Below are 18,606 nucleotides of genomic sequence, written 5' to 3' on the forward strand. Positions count from 1 at the left end.
GCAAGAAAATCCGCCAATAAGCGCAGGACCCACCAAGATAGAGGAGGAACTTTGTCACAGTGGGTAGAAATGAAACAAACTGAGTTTCATTCCAACTATGACATGAATCTTTTTGCCATCTCCAAATAGGCACAATTATTTTGGAGACAGAGTGGGTCATAGTGCTACGGCTTCTAATTTACTGGAGACACAGTATAAAATCACAGACAGATGAGAGCTATCAGTGGTAGGTAATTCAGCTCATCTCTCTGCCAGTGCAGGACTGTTCCCTGGGCATACTTAAAAGTCCACTGTTCAGTCTGAGTTTAAAACATTCCAAGTGATGGGGTTTCTACAACTTCCTAGAGGAAGTTATTTACAGCCTGTCAGGAAATGTTCTCCATTTTTCAGCCTAAATGTCCCCTTTCTTAATTGTATCCCATTACCCCTAGTTTTCCTGCATAAACTATATTCATTCCTTCCCAATATATACAAAATTTACAGCATTTAAAATAAAATGGTACAGCACTGACTTTATTAACATGCTGACACGCATTCAATTATTTCACTCATATGGTTTTTAGCTTCAGTGGTTAGGACACTAGCCTGGGACTTGGAAGATGCGTGTTCAATTCCTTGCTCCACCACAAACTTCCGGTGTGACCCTGGACAAGTCACTTAACCTCTCTGTACCTCAATTCCAGAACAGCACTTCCTTAATTCACAGGGGTGTTGTCAGCCAAGATACATTAAAGATTGTGAGGTGCTTAAATGCTACCACAATGAAGGCTATACAAGTATCTGAGATAGATACATTAGATATGCACCCAAGACCAGTCTTGAATAAAGTGATGGAATTACAAAAGCATAACTTCATACATTAGAAAATTCCACTGAGTACAATTTTTCTGGAACAATGCACTTTCCACAATGTGATTTCATTTGTAGAAAACAAAATATAAGAAAACGTTACAAATGTTGGTACTTGACAAAAATAAAATGTTTACTTTACCTGCATCTTCTAGAAGATATTGCACAGCCATCAATACCTTCCCTTGAGGTTGTAAGTCAAGCTGTGAGAGGAAAGACCAATAGTGAATTATTGGGTTGATAGGATAATTGCAATGATTTAGTTTAATTGATATTTCTCAATAGAATTAGAAAGTGTCATTTAAGTAAAATTACAGGATTACGGCTTTGGAAACAGGGATATTTCTCCAAAATCCTTGTATTTCATTGCAGTGACAATGCCAACTTTATTTCTTTTTATCTCTTCTTACCTCTTTCATTGCTTTGATGTACCAGTGTCAGACAGACCATGCAGTACAGTCAAAGTGTTGCTGAGCTTTTTATTTTGTTTCTGCTGAAATCAAGACAACTGACTGAGTGGTTAGTTTTTTTATTTTCTTAATTTTGATTTACACTGATCTTCCTGCTGACATAGTCCACCAGTATGATAAACAGCAGGGGTAGTTAGGGCCAACCCCTGGTGCAGTGTGGTTTAGACTTCAAAGGGACTTGTTTTTCCAAAACATGTTCAGATCACTCTTAAGTCATCTGTACAGAGCATGCACCATAGTTATTAAACCTCAGGCTGGTGTGAGCATCCTTCTGGGTCGATAAAACTCCATAAACTATCCTGTTGGTATTCTAACTGCTTTTCTATCCCTTGCCAAATTACAAAGATGGCACCGCATCCTCTCCTAAAGCTGAACTTTTTTTGTTCCATCATTCTCCTATCCCTCGCTTCCAGTATCTTCATCCCATGCAACAACAGCTTTATCCATCAACAGTTTCCGTGTTAATTGATGCTTCCCTTCTTATGTATTAGGACCAGCATAGACTGGCATCTGTCTTCAGGAATTCTCTTGTCTTACCATATAGTTTTAATGACTCTGTTCATCCATTTTATGTCTCTCTCGCCCAAGACTTTCATCAAGTCCCACTACCTTACCACTCTTCATTTCCTGGATTGCATTTCTGACTTTCTCCTCTGTTATGTCAGGGCCAGGCACCACATAAGGATCACTAGAGAGCTGGATGGTAGAAGGAAATGTAGTGGGAGAATGGAGTTTTTCATCCCTAGGTCACTGGTTAAAATCAGACGATGGTTGTTAATGACCAAAAGTCATTACCTTGTGATGAATGTCTGCTGGTCTATATAAAGTTAGTGGTGGACAAGGATTCACACCACAACTCCTATTAGTTGGCGGTCTCTGCAGGCAGACCTAAGACAGATCATTGGAGACTGAACTACCTTCTCATCCCTAGATATGGTCCCTTCAGGTCAGGATTAACGCAATATGGAGGAAGCTTGCACAGTTGCTGCCTGCACTGTACCTGTTGCATGGGTAATAGAGGACTTCAGTCTACAATGCTGTCTATACAGTACCATTCACCTGTGCTCAAATTCACCTTTTTTTATTTTTAACTTCCAAAAAACGAAACATGCAGGTCTGAAGAACTGCAGGGAACCCAAGGTCACTGTGCAACGTTTGAAAGTGTTACATTGGAATACAAAGGGTGAACAAATACTTTAATATTGTATCCCAGCAATATATGTAAATTAAATTAGAATTAAGCTTGTTTTAATAAAGATGTCCTCTAAAACCTGTTTGGCCCATTATCTTCTATACCTCTAAGTTTAAAGTGCATACTGCTACCATATTGATGTGTGTGGCATCAACGGCATGACATGTCGTCTTGGACTCACATTCTAGATACTCTCTCCTCACCCTGTTTCCCATGTTATCTTTTATTACTACTTATAGTATGGTAGTGTCCAAAAGCCACAACCAATATCAGGGCCTGAACAGTGCTCGGTACAGTGCAAACACACACAAAGACATGGTCAGCAATGTCATTTTCCTTTTCATTGGTCTTCACTGACCTCTACTGTTTTTTTGGATGGTCAGTCTGGGTTGGGGAAGAACTTAATGGTTAAGGCTCTCTCTCTCCTTCAGCAAGGTGAGAAGAGGCCTTCGAGTGCAGCAGAATCCATTTTCAGAGCAATCCATTAGTGGAGCAATACAATCAAGCCTCATCCTGTGGTGAAATATCCTGTGTTGCATCATTTAGATTTTGCTGTGTCTGTATTACTGGGTGCAGTTAAAATACTTGTTGCCACATTGATCGGAATCTGCTGAGAGCCAAATCCTGCTCTGTGTTACAGAAATATACTTGTAAAAGGTGCAAAAGGCCTTCCTGTACCCAACCGACGCATGTAACAACCCCCTGGGCCTATATAAATAGCGTTCAGAAAGGGCTAAGAGGGGCCCATGAAGCCACCACACCTGCTTCCCAAAGGGGGAGTGGTTTGTTGGTTATGGATGCAACCAAACCACCTTCCCAACCCTCTGCTTTTAAGCACGTATACTGCAGCGTGTGGCACACACCAAGAAATTATGCACTCCTCTTCAGAGCAGCAACAAGAATACTCCCCACTATTGTTCTCCACCAACTGTCCTGAGCCATCCTGCCGTGCACTGGCAGGAGGACTTGAACTCACTGTGCAAGCTGGCACTTGTTTGTTCCCTCCTCCCACGCCAAGACACCCAGTGGTACACTCTCTCCTTGAGTAATTGAATTCTGGGAAAACCTAGCTGCTTTGATGCAAGCTTTAAACGTCAGAATAACATAAGAGCTTCTAAAGAGGTCAGGTCAGCCCACTCTCATTGACTAAAATTTTCCTCCACACTCACCCCACTAGCCAAGTTGGGAAAGGCAGAGATCTACTACATGGATACCACACACTACCCTCACATCATCAATCTATCACGACTACCCCTAACGGGAACTGAACTATCCATACTCTCCAAGGAACTGAACTTCTTCTTAACTGGAACAAACATGTGGAGAACTACAAACATTCCTCTGCTGACTCTGCCTCAAGGAATTCTTTCACAACAAAGATGACACCCCCCTCAACTACTAGGGGGGAGGGATAGCTCAGTGGTTTGAGCATTGGCCTGCTAAACCCAGGGTTGTGAGTTCGATCCTTGAGGGGGCCACTTAGGGATCTGGGGCAAAATCAGTACTTGGTCCTGCTAGTGAAGGCAGGGGGCTGGACTCAATGACCTTTCAAGGTCCCTTCCAATTCTAGGAGATAGGATATCTCCATTTATTTATTTATTTATAATTTAATTATTTACCACATCCCCACAGACGGTCACAAGAAAAAAGAATAATCTGACTGGACCCTCCCCCAGCGGACGAAAGCACAGACTGGATCGTTACATTGATTGCTTCAGGAACAAAAAAAATCAATGGAATTCCTCAACAAAACATCACATTCACCACCATCTGTCCACCACTCAAAGAACAGCTATACCATCCTTGAATTCCAACCACCAGATAGTAATCTAACCAGCACACAAATCGGGCACCATTGTAGTCCTTAATCAGATGGCTGTGCCAGTGAGGCCAACAGACACTCTCTGACCCCACCTACTATAAAGAAGGCAAAGACCACCCCGCCCCACAATTTACACAGGAATTTAAAGACACCATTAAATCCTTCCCCAAACATCTCTGAGAAAAACTATCATCTTGTCCCCCATGATCCACCTAAGGGACATTCTACTTGCTTCTCAAGATACACAAACAAAGGAAACCAGGCAGACCCATATCTCACCATGGCACTCTTACTGAAGGAATATCGGGATACACCAAACCATCCTCAAACCACTCACCACACAAAGGGCCAGCTTCCTCCAAGACACTATCAACTTCCTCCAGAAACTCCATCAACCTCCCACAGAACACCATCCTTGCCATCATAGAGGTCATCTCCCTATACACCAGTATCCCTCACCATGCCGGAATCAATGCCTGCCTCAAATACCTACAAGATAATGTACAATGCTCAGAAATCCACTCTCAACAAACATCAAACTCATTTCATCCTTCACATTTAACAACAAACACTTTGTCCAAGCCATGGGAACAGCCATGGGTATTAAGATGGCTCCCCAATCTGCCAACCTCTTCAACGGCCACCTCAAGGAAGAATTTCTGGAAGAACGCACCACAAAACCAAAGATATGCCTGAGATACATTAATTATTTCTTCATCCTCTGAACAGACGGTCTAAGCTCCCTCATGAAGTTGAGATGGAAATCTAACCACCACCACCCATACATCAAACTTACTCTAGAACACTCCCACTCTAGTATTGACTTCCTGGACACCAACATTAGCTTCAAAAATGGAACCCTAAAATTGACTATATACAAGAAACTCATGGATCACCACACTTCCCTCCACAGATCGAGTAACCACCCCAGACACACCAAGAAATTGGTTATCTACAGCCAGGCACTCAGATACTGCAGAATTTGCTCCAAAGAGGAAGACTGGGATACACTAAATGCACTTAAAACTGCCTTCACTAAACACTAAATCTGCCTTCACAGAGAAGTAGATCACATCTTAGAATGGACCACCCAAATACCCTGAGAGAACTTGCTTCAATAAAGACGAAATACAATACAAAAAACTCACTGACTGAAAAACTATTTGTCACCTACCACCCCACACTAGAACCCATATTGGGTATCATCAAACAATTACAACCTATACCTGATGGGGACCACATCCCAACCCCCCCACTTCTGGACTTCAAACAACCCCCCAACCTCACCACGGTCATCATTACAAGCAAGTTCTGCACAGACCAGGACACAGTAACTAAAAGCGGCATCAGAGCCTGCCAGAACAGCAGATGCAAAACCTATAGACATATCTCAACTGTTCTGATGATCAATACACACCACACTACATCTTTCAAGATCAGTAGGCCCCACACATACCTATCACAACCTATGGTGTACCTCATCCAGTGCATCAAAGGCCCCCAAAACAACTATGTGGATGAAACTGGACAATCACTATGCTCTTGAATAAACTCACTCAGAGAAACGATACAAGACAAAAACACAATATCATCCGTGGGAAAACACTCTTCACAAAGCAACATACTGACCTCTCAGTCCTTTTCCTCAAACGAAACCTGCGTAATACCTTCAAAAGACAAGCATGGGAACTTAAATTCATAACTCTGCTAGACACTAAAACCACAGACTTAACAAAGACACTGGTTTTATGGCTCCTTACCACAATTTGTAACACACTCCACTGCCTGTTAACCCTTAATTGCCCACATCATTTTAAGTGGACGCCTACAGCACGTGTGCACCTCTTATGTTTAATTATCTGTCCCACTTTGTATTTAGCTTAGACGAACCGGTTACCTTCCCCAGACCTGAAGGAGAGCTGTGTGAAGCATAAAAGCTTGTCCCTTCCACCGCCAAAAGTTGGGCCAATAAAAGTTTACCTCATGTATCTTGTCTCTCTCATGGGCAGAGATAGACAGGTTCCTGTATTATCAGACACAGCAGCCTTCCGGTAGAGCTCTCTGGAGTCCACTTTTACCCTTACATGCATATTAGGCGATGTAATACTTTCTTACTAGGTACAATCATAATTGGGTGTCCCCAATCATATAAATGGAGAGGTCCCATCCAAATTATGGCAAGCATAAGCACTTCCCTCATCTTACAGACTCTGAATTATTAGGCAGGTATTTCTGAATGACTGATTTAATATGCAGAGACCCACTAATATTTTAAACACGGATTATGCCACTGCTGTAAGTAATGAGAACAAGTACTTCAAAATACCAAAAAAAATCTGTTGGATGCCGCTAACTCATCTTGACCTTGAGTGATACAGCAGCTCTGTATTATGGGATTAGGGTCTGGTCTACCTCAGTGAATGAGGAAAAAGGGGAAATCACAAATGCATTAGAAAAATATTTCCTTGTTCACTTCAAATGTATGAAACTATGGAAGTGTAGAAGGGGAAGGGGAAACAGTTTTGTAATATGACAGTTAGGATTTTAGTTAATGAAAAATTAGTTAAGTCAAATTAATCAAATGAAAACATCAATATATTAAATATATATATATTTATATATATATAAATGGGATGAGTTAGTTGGGAATTGGTCCTGCTTTGAGCAGGGGGTTGGACTAGATGACCTCCTGAGGTCCCTTCCACCCCTGATATTCTATGATTCTATGATTAGAGATGGACCTAGGCTCAGTGGTGAGCTGGAGCCGGTTCCCACCGGTTCATGGGAACCGGTTGTTAAATATAGAAGCCCTTTTAGAACCAGTTGTCCCGGGACAACCGGTTCTAAAAGGGCTTTTAAATTTAACCAAAGCTCCAGCAGCTCCCTGCCCTGCCCCTGGCCCCAGCTCACCTTGCTCCGGCTCCGCCTCCACCTCCACCTCCTCCCCTTAAGGCTTCTGCTCCCCAGCTTCCCGTGAATCAGCTGTTCGTGCGGGAAGCCTGGGAGGGCTGAGAAGAAAGCAGCAGCTTCCTGCAGGTGAGCTGGGGCGGGGGACGTGAGGAGGGCTCCAGGCACCGCGCGGCTCCAGTCCAGTCCCGGGCCCTGACTCCAGCCGGCTGGGTGGCAGGGTTCTGGGCCTGGCCCCAGCCCCAACTCCGGGCCGGCCTGCAGCCCCGCGGCTCAGGCCCGGCCCCAACTCCGGGCGGCGTGGCTACAGCCCCCGGCCCCGACTCCGACTGGCCAGGCGGTGCAGCCCCCATCTCCAGGCAGTGCGGTAAGGGGGGCAGGGAAGGGGTGTTGGATAGAGGGCGGGGCAGTGGATTAGGGTCGGGGCGGTCAGAAGGCAGGAAACAGGGGGATTGAATGGGGGCAAGGGTCCTGGGGGGAGCAGTCAGGAAAGAGCAGGGGTGTTGGATGGGGCGGTGGGGGACAGTCAGGGACAGGGCTTCCAGGGGCAGTCGGGACAGAGAGAAGGGGTGGTTGAATGGGGCAGGAGTCCCGGGGGGCCATCAGGAATGAGAGGAGGGGTTGGATGGGGCGGCAGGGGGCAGTTAGGGGACAGGGAAGGGGGGTGGATGGGGCAGGAGTCCTGGGGGGTGGGGTGTCAAGGAACGTGGGGGGTTGGATGGGGCATGACCCCCGGGGAGCAGGGGAGGCATGACCCCCTCATGGGGTGAGGAGGAGGGAACCGGTTGTTAATATTTTGGCAGCTCATCCCTGCCCAGGCTGCAAAGTTTGAATTCTGATCTGAACTTCACCAGATGTTTGGATGTTCAGATCCAGGGTTCTGATCCCGTTTCTATTGAAAACATAATTTTGAACGTTTCCATCTTTTTGTCACTTGAGGTTTTCAATGTCTACCTACCCAGAATCATTTCCAAAATGATTAACTCAGACTCAGAACTGTGTTTAGGAAATTTGTAAAATGTCATGAAGCAACTATGAAAGTTTTGATGAATTTTATATTGCCTAATTTGAAGCCACTTTAAACACAAAGGTCCCCTACTTTGTTATTTTTCTATGCTTGAGTCAAGGTTTTATGGCAGAACTCATTTAGTAAAATAATACATATGGAGACCACAGGACTACTGAGAAAACATTCAATCTTTTGAGATAAACCAGACCCTCATCCCATAAGACAGAGCTGCTCTTTACTCAAGGGCAAGATGAGACAGTGGCATCCAAAAGATTTTTTTATCATCTAAGTATTTAATGAGGAAGTTTTAACAGGTTTGCAAATCATTTGCCATGTAAATAGCAGAGACAAAATGATAATCATTGCAACAGTGAGCTTTTGTTTAGAAACAAGGCATTCAAAACTGCATTTGTAAACAGAACTGGTCACATGTGTCCAGGGCCGGGGCAAGGATAGTTTGCAGCCTAGGCGAAACTTCCACCTTGTGCCCTCCCCCCCCCGCACATCTCTTCACTGAGGGGCAAATCCCAATGAGCCTTTATAGAGCCCAGGGGCCAGGTTCACCCCTCCTCACCCCCTGAACTCCCCTGAAGTATGCACAGCCCCCATACGAGCCCTCCCCACCTCACCCCAGCAGCCCCCGCCCGAGTCCACTCACTAGCTTTGCCAGGTTTGGGCCGCTGTAGCAGCTCGGCAGAGAGGAGCCGCCTTCTGAAGGCACTGGAAAGCCTGCTTGCAGCAGCAGCAAGCCCCAGCCATGGAGGAGCCTCCCCCGGGAGAGGCAGCGGCGGCTCACATACACACACACACACACACAGAGGAGCGGCAGAGCCCGAGCGTGGTGAGGGGAGAGCCGGGGGGCGCACAGGGGCCGCCGACTGCATGCATCTGCTGCAGCCTGCAGGAGCCCCCCGGGGGGGGCGGGGGCGCCGGGCCACAGCATGGGCAGGAGGGGCGGGGGCGCGGCTGCTCCCTGCCAGCAGTGCCGTCGCCTTTGCAGGGCTACTGCCTCCCTGTGCCACGCTGGCTCCTCCATGGCTGGGGCTCGCCGCCCCCGCAAGCTGAAGCTCTGGCTCTCCAGTGCCTCCAGAAGGCAGCTCCTCCCTGCCGTTACCATATTTCAGCAATCAAAAAAAAGAGGATGGGGGGGGAGAAGAGCCTCGTCCCCATCCACTCCCTCCCACATCCTGCCCCCCTCAGAACCTCCAACCCCCCCGCTCCTTGTCCCCTGACTGCCCCCTCCTGGGACCCCTGCCCCTAACTCCCCCCAGGACCCCACTCCCTACCTAAGCCTCCCTGCTCCTTGTCCCCTGACTGCCCCCTCCTGAGACCCCCCCACCCTATCTGCCCCCCTAGCACCCTACCCCCTACTTGTCCCCTGATTGCCTAACCCTTATCCATACCCCCGTCCCCAGACATACCCCCGGGATTCCCACGCCCCATCCAAGGGCGGCTACAGGCACCAGTGCACCAAGCGCGTGCCTGGGGCGGCAAGCCGCGGGGAGTGGCCTACCGGTCGCCATGAGAGTGGCAGTCAGGCTGCCTTTGGTGGCATGCCTGTGAGAGGTCCGCTGGTCCCGCGTTTTCGGCGGTGGGTACACTGAAGGCGCGGGACCGGCGGACATCCCGCAGGCATGCCGCCGATTCTGCATTACCAGCGGATCTCCCGCAGGCATGCCGCCGAAAGCCGCCTGACTGCCGTGCTTGGGGTGGCAAAATACATAGAGCCGTCCCTGGCCCCATCCAACCACTCCCCGCCCCCTGACAGGACCCCCAGAACTCCTGACCCATCCAACCCTGCCTGCTCCCTGACTGCTCCGATCCCTCTCCACACCCCTGCCCCCTGACAGCCCCCCCCCCAGAACTCCTGACCCATCCAACCCTCCCCTCGCCAGCCCCCCGGGACTCCCCTTACCACCATGCTGCTCGAGCCGCTGGCTCCACATGGAGCCAAACCAAACAGGCTGTCGAGTGCAGAGCCCCTCCCCCGCAGAATGCTGGCGACGCGGCGCTGAGGCAGGGGAAGGGGGAAGCGGGGGAGGGACTCTGGCTGCTGGAGGCCAATGGGAGCGGCTCAATCAGGCCCAGGCGCCCAATCAGCCATGCCACACTCTGCATGGGGGTGGGTGGGGAATCCCGGACCTTTCTACCAATTCCTCCCGGACGGCTATTTAAAGACGAAAAGGACATGTCCAGGGAAATACGGAGGGAGCTTTTTGGTGCCCCCAACCACTTGGCGTCCTAGGCGACCGCCTAGTTCACCTAGTGGTTGCACCGACCCTGCATGTGTCACAGGACATGAGGGCAAGAAAGGGTGATCAAATAGCAAGGGGTCAGGAAGGAAGGAAACAACTTGTTCCAGCACAAGTAGAAATTATTTTTGAAAAGCAATACACAAAATGAAAGAGACTTAGAATTAGCTTCACTTTTTATCATATACAGGTTAATTATGACAACCCAACTCTATTAACATATATGCTGATCACACTCATAGTCTGTGGTACTTTTTAAGATAAATTCTGAGTGTGATACGGGTCATTATTTCAGACACTGAAGCCTAGGATTTTACCATCAACTTCATGGACATTGACATTTCATTATCTACATCATTAGCAATTCTAAAATAACTGTCTTACTTAGACAGACTGGCATGCATGTCAAAAGGGAGCAAACACTCATATTTTAAAAACGAAATGGCATGTCTGTTCAGCTTGAGTGAAATCACACAAGACAAAAAACACAAGAGTGATTTTGAACGGATTCATCTTCACACTTACCCAGAACTCTGCTTTGCCGTTGCCCTTCTTGCATCTCTCTGCCAAGACTGATACCCCTACGGTAACCTCGGACAGTGGGTCTTCTGCTGCCTTCATGAGAACAATTTGAATGACACGCCCTTCATAGATGTGGGCATCAAAGGAAGATTTCCATTCTGGGTACATGGTGGGTTTCTTCTGGACCAAAGTTTTTCCCCTCTCTGAAAACCGCACAGAAAGTGGGGTAAGTGGTAAGTGATGGCTCTACATATGACAATATCTGATTTGACTTTAAATGGAAAAACAACATTGATATGACCCTTACTATGAAATCATAAGCAGGAGAGAACCTCAGAAAGCATGAGGTTGTGGTTGCCACCCGGATAAGCACCAAAATATTCAAACATTGGTAAACTCTCTGATCCCTGAGAGTTATGTTTATCCACATATCAGTTATAGCACAGGCACCAGCAGTGAAAATGCAAATGTGCATCAACTTGGATCTAGAGGGAAGAGCTATATGGTAATGTTCAGAGGGTAGTTCAGTGTTCATGGACATTCAGTTCAGTCATTAGACTGTTTGCTGAAAATGCCCAGAAGGCATTAGTATATTGTGTGATGGGGATTAGATCACTAGCTTCTCATGTCAGGCATCCACTACTAGATGACAAATTAAGAGATGTTTAATGCTGGCCTAGTTTGAATTGCAACTGGTGGCCTGAAGCTGAAAAATCTCATTAACTAGTCTCCTAACCTATTCTGACATTTTTCTCACAGTTCTATTCAGAAGCAACATAGGGAAAAGGCATTCTAAACAGTACTGTGGTCTGATCCAGTCATGATTTCTACAGCTTTCAAAGTATTGCAGGACCTCCCTCTTGCTGTACAGCATGCATGTGCTTCAATTATTATTATTATTTGTATTATCATGGTGCAGAGAAGCCTTAGTCACCGACTGGGATTCTCCTGTGCTAGTGCTGTACAAACCAGAACAAGAGCACAGCCCCTACCCAAAGGAGTTAGGCCATGATCTTCCTCCCATCAAAGTAACTGGTAGAATTCCTGTTTACTCCAATGAGGGAAGGGTTGGGCCCTTATTATCTAAACACCTTTCTGAAGCATGAATTCCAAGTTAAGTTTGTATTAATTCAATAACAGTTTGTTTGATGCACTCTGCTCATTGTGATGAGCTGTCTAAACAGCAGTAAAGAATAACACCTTAGTATTGCTTTATTAGGGAATGCCTGCCAAGAACAGCATTACAAATTACAGCTTTGACAAGTAAGCTTAAGTCTGCTTGCCAAAAGGCATTCTCAAAACGTTCACAAACAGCCACCTGAGTATCTCCTGCATTTTGTTATGACCTTCTGTTTTTTCTCCTTTACTTGTATTCAAAAGCTTTTACCTGGAATTCAGTCTTGTAGACAGCTAATCATAGCAAAGGTTTCAATTTATCAAAAGTTCCTTCCAGAACTCAGCACTCTCTATAGCTACTATGAAGGTTTTTAGATAAACAGATAGTGAGAGTAACTATAGAAAGCCCTAAGTTAGACAGAACTTTTATTATAATCCTAAAGGATCTTCTCATACCCATGTTTTTCTTCTCCAACATCACGATCATCTTTCAAACAAAAGATAGGAATGGCTAACTGGCGATATACGTGGTTGTACTTAATTAGGTGTAAGGGCGTCTGTTGAACCACAAGACACTTCCTAAAATCTATGGGATGAGCATGCTATCTCCCCATTGCTTGAAGTTTCTGCTGCACCGGGCAATAAGAAACTGGCCATCAAGACTAGGTCTTCTGCATGGCACATCCAGTAGACCGGTCTAGTCATCTGATTGTTAAAAACGGAACCCTCTCCTCAGAAAGCACTGTATTATAGAAAGTTGCCCCTGGAACATCAGAAAGAGTAATATTAATGAAGAGATCCTTCAATATAGAGAGAAATATATGCACCCATCCCTGCCTTTTTAGGTCTGTTATATGGATCTTATAAGTCGCATTAAAAGTGCTCTGTTACAGCAGAGTTACAGAAGTTACAGCACTGAGCATCGGGAAACCATTCCACGGAACAAAAAAGATTCCCAGGCTTCTAGAAACCTTTTAACTAAACAAAAGTCTATTAGACACTAGCAGGGACCCATTTCCTGTGGAAATTCTATGTGGAAACTTGTTTAAAGTTTACACACTGAATAGGTATTTTACACATGTACGTATTCTTTAAAAATGTTCAAGACTGAAGGAGCAGCCAGAGTTGCTGGAGAGGATTCCACCAAGCCATGCTGATTTTTATTTATTTATTTAAAATAATTCATATTAGTCAGGATTTGTCATTGATCAAGTTACCTGCCTACAAATATTAATACATCAATGTCACTGACGAACAGCAATAGAGAAGAATGTTCAGTCATTTCCTATTTTGTCTATTTACAAGAGTCTCTTTAAATTACTTTTTAATGTTTTATAACAGGGGTTGGCAACCTACGACATGCATGCCAAACACAGCACGCGAGCCGATTTTGAGTGGCACGCTGCCTGCCTGGTGAGAGGAGGAGGAGAAGGGGCAGAGGGGCCGGAAAGTGCCACGCTGGGAGAAGAAGCGGGGGAGGAGGGAAGCTTCTGCCTCCTGCTCCCACAGGGGAGAACGGTGGGGGAGTCCTGGCCCCCAGCCCCACTCAGCTCCCCCGCCCACTGCTCTCCTCTGCGGGGGCAGGAGGCAGAAGCTTGGTCCTGCAGCAGCCAAGCTTCCCCCCTGCCCCGTTTCTTCCCACAACGTGGTGCATTCTGGCCCCTCCTCCCCCCAGAGGAGCAGAGCCGAGCGCAGCGTGCTCGCTGCTCCGTAGAGCAGGCAGAGAGAGATAGGGACGGGCCTGGGGGAAGGGGGTGGAACAGGGCATATCCCTCCCAGCCCCCTGCCATGAGCGGCTCATGGCAGGGGGCTGGGAGCACCCCAGCCTTCTGCCCTGCACTCCCCACCCCTCTACCCTGAACCCCCCACCCCAACACAAACCCATCCCTCTGCCCTGCACCCCCACAGCCCCATCCCTCTGCCCTGAACCCCCCCCCCCCAGCCTTGTGCCCTGCACCTCCACACACTCCAGCCTTCTGCCCTGACCTCGAGTCCCCTCCCCAACACCCAGCCCTCTGCCCTGAACCCCCTCTCCCCACCCAGCGGGCTGAGCAGGCTGGCGGCGTAAGATCAGCATTTTAATTTAATTTTAAATGAAGCTTCTTAACCTTGTTTACTTTACATACAACAATAGTTTAGTTATATAATATAGACTTAGAGAGAGACACCTTCTAAAAAACGTTAAAATGTATTACTGACATGCGAAGCCTTAAATTAAAGTGAATAAATGAAGACTTGGCACACCACTTCTGAAAGGTTGCCTACCCGTTTTATAATCTGCTTAATCCCAAACCCCATGCAAATTTACTTTTTCTAGTGTTTCTATATTTGTCCCAGGGGATGATCTTTTCCCTACTCAGGATGCAGTAACGTTAAGTCCAAACAAAATTATTCATGACACCCTCTAGCTCCACAGAACACACCCATGAAAACTGGAAATGAGCTTCTTTCTCCCACTGTAAAGGCCCAATCCACCACCACTCCAAAAGGAGAAAGAGATTGGGAGGGAAAAGGAAAGCTGAGACTGCACCTGCTTTCTCTCCCTTTCCTCAGTAGTCCTTCTCAACTGTTGGACCTTTTATCCCAGAAAGGGTTTGTGCATTCATCCATATTGATTGTGTGAGACTCGGCCGGAGGGCTGAGCCACTGAAGACCCACCTGACAAGGGCAACAGCTGACAAGGGGGAGAGCAGGGGGAAGGGTGGCGCACCACGAAGAGAGCGTGTGCAGGTTTGCACCCACCCGACAACATTAAAACAAGATTTTCAGCATGAGGTTGCTGGATCTTGTTCTGTGTCACCTTACTGCCTGTGACCTTAAGAACCACTCAAGGCCAACTGGCAAAAGGGTTCATTGTTCTGTAATAGTAACTTCTGACTGGCTTGACAAACTCACTACACCCACCATATTGCACAAATACTACGAAAGCAAAGACCGTCAAATGAGGTCTCTATTAAAAGCTTAGGTCATACTGATCCTCATAATCATTGTGAGATGTATGTAGGGTTGATATTTACAGAGCTGTGTATATGTGTGTACACACACACAGAAATATGTTTTAAAGACTGAATCAAAACAGGCTTAACAAGCAGGTTTTGACCAGACAAAGGATGTATACGTCTGCCTTGGTTCACATGTAAAATAAGCATTGTAAGCTAACACAATGGAAGCCTGTTTGCATATGACAGTGACATGAGGAGGTGAAGGCAACATGGAGTCAGCACACATGGGAATAAACCACAATTGTCATCCTGACTCTGGGGACAAAACACTGACTTTGGGGATACAATGGGAAGGCAAAAAGAACACCTTTTCGTCCTTCACTGAGGAAGCAAAAAGGTCAGTGCTTTTTGAATTCATGAAAGAGGGATCCAAGCAATGTTGGCTGGAGACACTGAAAGATTACTTTAGCTGAGAAACTATTGTAGACAAAGGTTTTAGCCTGATAAAGTTAAGTTGAGACTCTATGAAGCATATTATACTTAGTTTTATATATACACATTTCTCTTTCCTTTGTTATCCTTACTCACTAAATTTTAGCCTTTTGATAATAAACTTATATTTATAGTGAAAACAATCATCTCTGTGCTGTAATGTTATAGTTGAATCAAAGAAGCTCATGTGTGCACTGTTCTTTTGGGGACAGTTTACCTGGTAATTTCTGAGAGTGTCCAGTGGCTAAGTGCTGGCCATGCAGGGGAATGCTTCAAGGAGGTTTGGGGACTGGCATGCATCTAGGCACAGCAAGGACTGGCAGAGCCCTGAGGAGATTGCTTGGGTAGCTAACACCCAGTTAAGCACAAGGAAGTCTCACTCTCCTTCTGAGGCAGGAGGGTAACAAGATGACTCACAATCCTGGGTACCCCGAGAAAGCATCATACTGCCCCATCCTGGTGTGTTGTTATTGACCCTACAGTTTAGCAGCTGTGTAGGACCACACTCTGTGCAAAACCAGTCACTGCATCTCAACACACCCCCCCCCCACCAACAAAACTGCAAGGTTCGAGAGGGTTCAGAGAAGAGCAATGAGACTGATCAAAGGCCTGGAAAAAACCTCTCATGAAGAGAGACTGAAAAGATGGGGATTGTGTATCTTAGAATGGAGACAAGAAAGAGACATGGTAAAAGTACATAAAATAAGGAATGGTGTAGGGAAGGGAAATCAGGAGTGCCTGTTCTCCCTGTCACAGAACAGGAAAAAGGGAATGTGCAAGGAACTGGAATGGTTGAGACATTTAAAACAGAGAGAAGGAAACGCTTTCACACAGCACGTGGAATTTACTGCCACAGGAAATCACTGAGGCCAAGGATTTAGCAAGATTCAAAAAAGGATTGGATATTTATGCAGGTAACAAGAATATTCAGTTATAGTTAATTCTAACAATTTTTAGGAGGGATGTAAAACCTCATGCGTCAGATCTTAAGACAATCTCTATCGATTATAGATTGGGGAGAAGATTATCCCATATCTGCCTACTGTGGTGTTTCTTGCTATTTCTCTGCAGGATCTGGTGCTGGCAACTGTCAGAGATACAATAATGGCTCTTGGGTTTGATATGGCATAGCAATTCCTATAATTTTACTGCCCACTCAATGCAGCTATCATGAGTGACCACAAGATAAATATCATAGGAAGAAATGGGCCTAAATTCTTGTTATAGGAAGACAGTTTCTACAGGCCTCTAAATCCTTCAAACATGTTAACTTTTTTTTGTTTAGTATAGCCATACTGTACTAATTTAATTTTGAAATGAAGGTCAGAGAACTTGCCTCCCACCATCCCATAGGTAATTATTATTGTTTGTGTTGCATTAACACCCATGTAAATATACTACATGTGCTCACAGGGACATGTTCATATGGAATACAATTAGTTCCAAACAAATTAATTCCTATCAAGAACCCTTGGTGATAATAATAAACCAAATTTCCCACTAACATATATTTCATTTAACGCACTGCAGCCATTTACTGTCCTGCATTTGAGAAAAAGGGCTCTCATCCCAATGCAATTTAGAGTGCTTTTCCGGGATACCACAGTTCTCCCAAAACTTTCAGGTAAGCATATTTTACCAATTTAGAAAACACACAGACAGCGGATTTGCAAACGTTAGCTCATTAGCTAGTCACCACAACACCCCATGCAAATAGGACAATTAGACAGTTTTGCCACGTACATTTCTTTTTTGTAGAGAAACAGGAAATTAATAAGGAAGGATTTGATCCTGCAAAGCACTGAGCAATCTGGGCCACATCCAGCAAAAGCATGGACTCCACTGAAGTCAATGGAACTTCTCACATTTCTTTAAGTGAAGCCAACGCTTCTAAGTGCTTTGCAGGATCAGGACAAGAGTGCACAGCACCTTGCAGGACTGAGTCTTGAGTCCTGCAGCCCTGCCACAGCACGTGTGTAATTTCTAATAAGCATATTTAAGTCCAGAAATGTGTCAGTCATTACTGTACCTGTTGTCAAAGCTTCTTTCATCTTTATAGCACAGAAGGGCTGCAGCTGCTCCCCGTCATTCTGCATAGGTCCCAGCTCAAATGAGTTGAAAGATATCCGTAAGAAGGGAGCCATTGCTCACAACAATGGCACAAACCTAGGTGAACAAAAGAAAATATAAAACCTAAAATAAAAAATTGGTCTGAAGCAGATAAGAAAACCAAAATCTAATATGGAGATTCCTCAATCAGAGTGACCCCCAAATCCAGTCTCTAAATTTGCCCTTACAACTTTTGCTAATGCATCTATTTGAATGTGCAAAACTTGCATGGTAAAAATTTAGGGGCAGGTTTTGAAAGCATGACCTTAAAACTAAAGTGTAATAAAGACACATGATTATATATGGCTAAGAGGATATTTTAGCCAGACACAAGTTTGAAGAGACCTCCTCCCCAATTCATCGTCATAGTCTTCACGCCCCTTTGAAAACATAAGGCTGTGCAGCACATTGTTAATAGATTAACTTTGATGTTAAGCTCCATACCAATAGAAGCGCTTAGTCAATGGATTAACTAAGTGTTTCTATTGGTATGGAGCTTAACATCAAAGCTACAGAAACACTCAACATAGTGTCTACGAGCTACAAAACTCAACTGTAACCCAAATATATTGACCTAACGTGCATTAAACTTGTTGAGCTTCCACTGCCTTGAATATGTTTATCTGTTAAGACTAACAAAATTATGATTTTTTTTGGAAGCACTTATGTGATCTGACAAAGTGGATGTGACCAACTATCATGCGGCATGTTGGCTCACTTGGCATAATTAGAGATGTTAATTTTTTTAAAAGTGCTTTCTCCCAGTTGGAAGATTCTCTTGGAAGTTTGCCTGCTCTACTCCTGGGGGAATCTGCGCCGCTGCATGCGCAGAATTTATGTCCCCAGCAGATTTATTTGCTTCCCCACAGAAAAACGGCTTTCTGACAGGGAAGCAAAGGGAATCCACAAGAGCGGTCATGTGAC

The 18,606-nt window shown here is 45.5% G+C and overlaps 1 protein-coding gene across 6 annotated transcripts in view; it reads right to left on the minus strand.

The window, feature by feature from the left end:
- The window catches only part of PRKCD (protein kinase C delta), a 161,153-nt gene that overhangs the window by 57,449 nt on the left and 85,098 nt on the right, over positions 1-18,606 (minus strand). For all 6 annotated transcript variants that reach the window (XM_065551276.1, XM_005309327.5, XM_005309328.5 and 3 more), the window contains exons 2-4: positions 17,603-17,739; positions 11,027-11,226; positions 992-1,052 (exon numbers count right to left, since the gene is read on the minus strand). In XM_065551276.1, the coding sequence (XP_065407348.1) occupies positions 992-1,052; positions 11,027-11,226; positions 17,603-17,717 (376 nt within the window). In that variant the 5' untranslated portion in view covers positions 17,718-17,739. The remainder of the gene's footprint in view (positions 1-991; positions 1,053-11,026; positions 11,227-17,602; positions 17,740-18,606) is intronic.

The sequence above is a fragment of the Chrysemys picta genome, chromosome 7, assembly GCF_011386835.1.
Source record: "Chrysemys picta bellii isolate R12L10 chromosome 7, ASM1138683v2, whole genome shotgun sequence".
Taxonomy (NCBI): domain Eukaryota; kingdom Metazoa; phylum Chordata; order Testudines; family Emydidae; genus Chrysemys; species Chrysemys picta.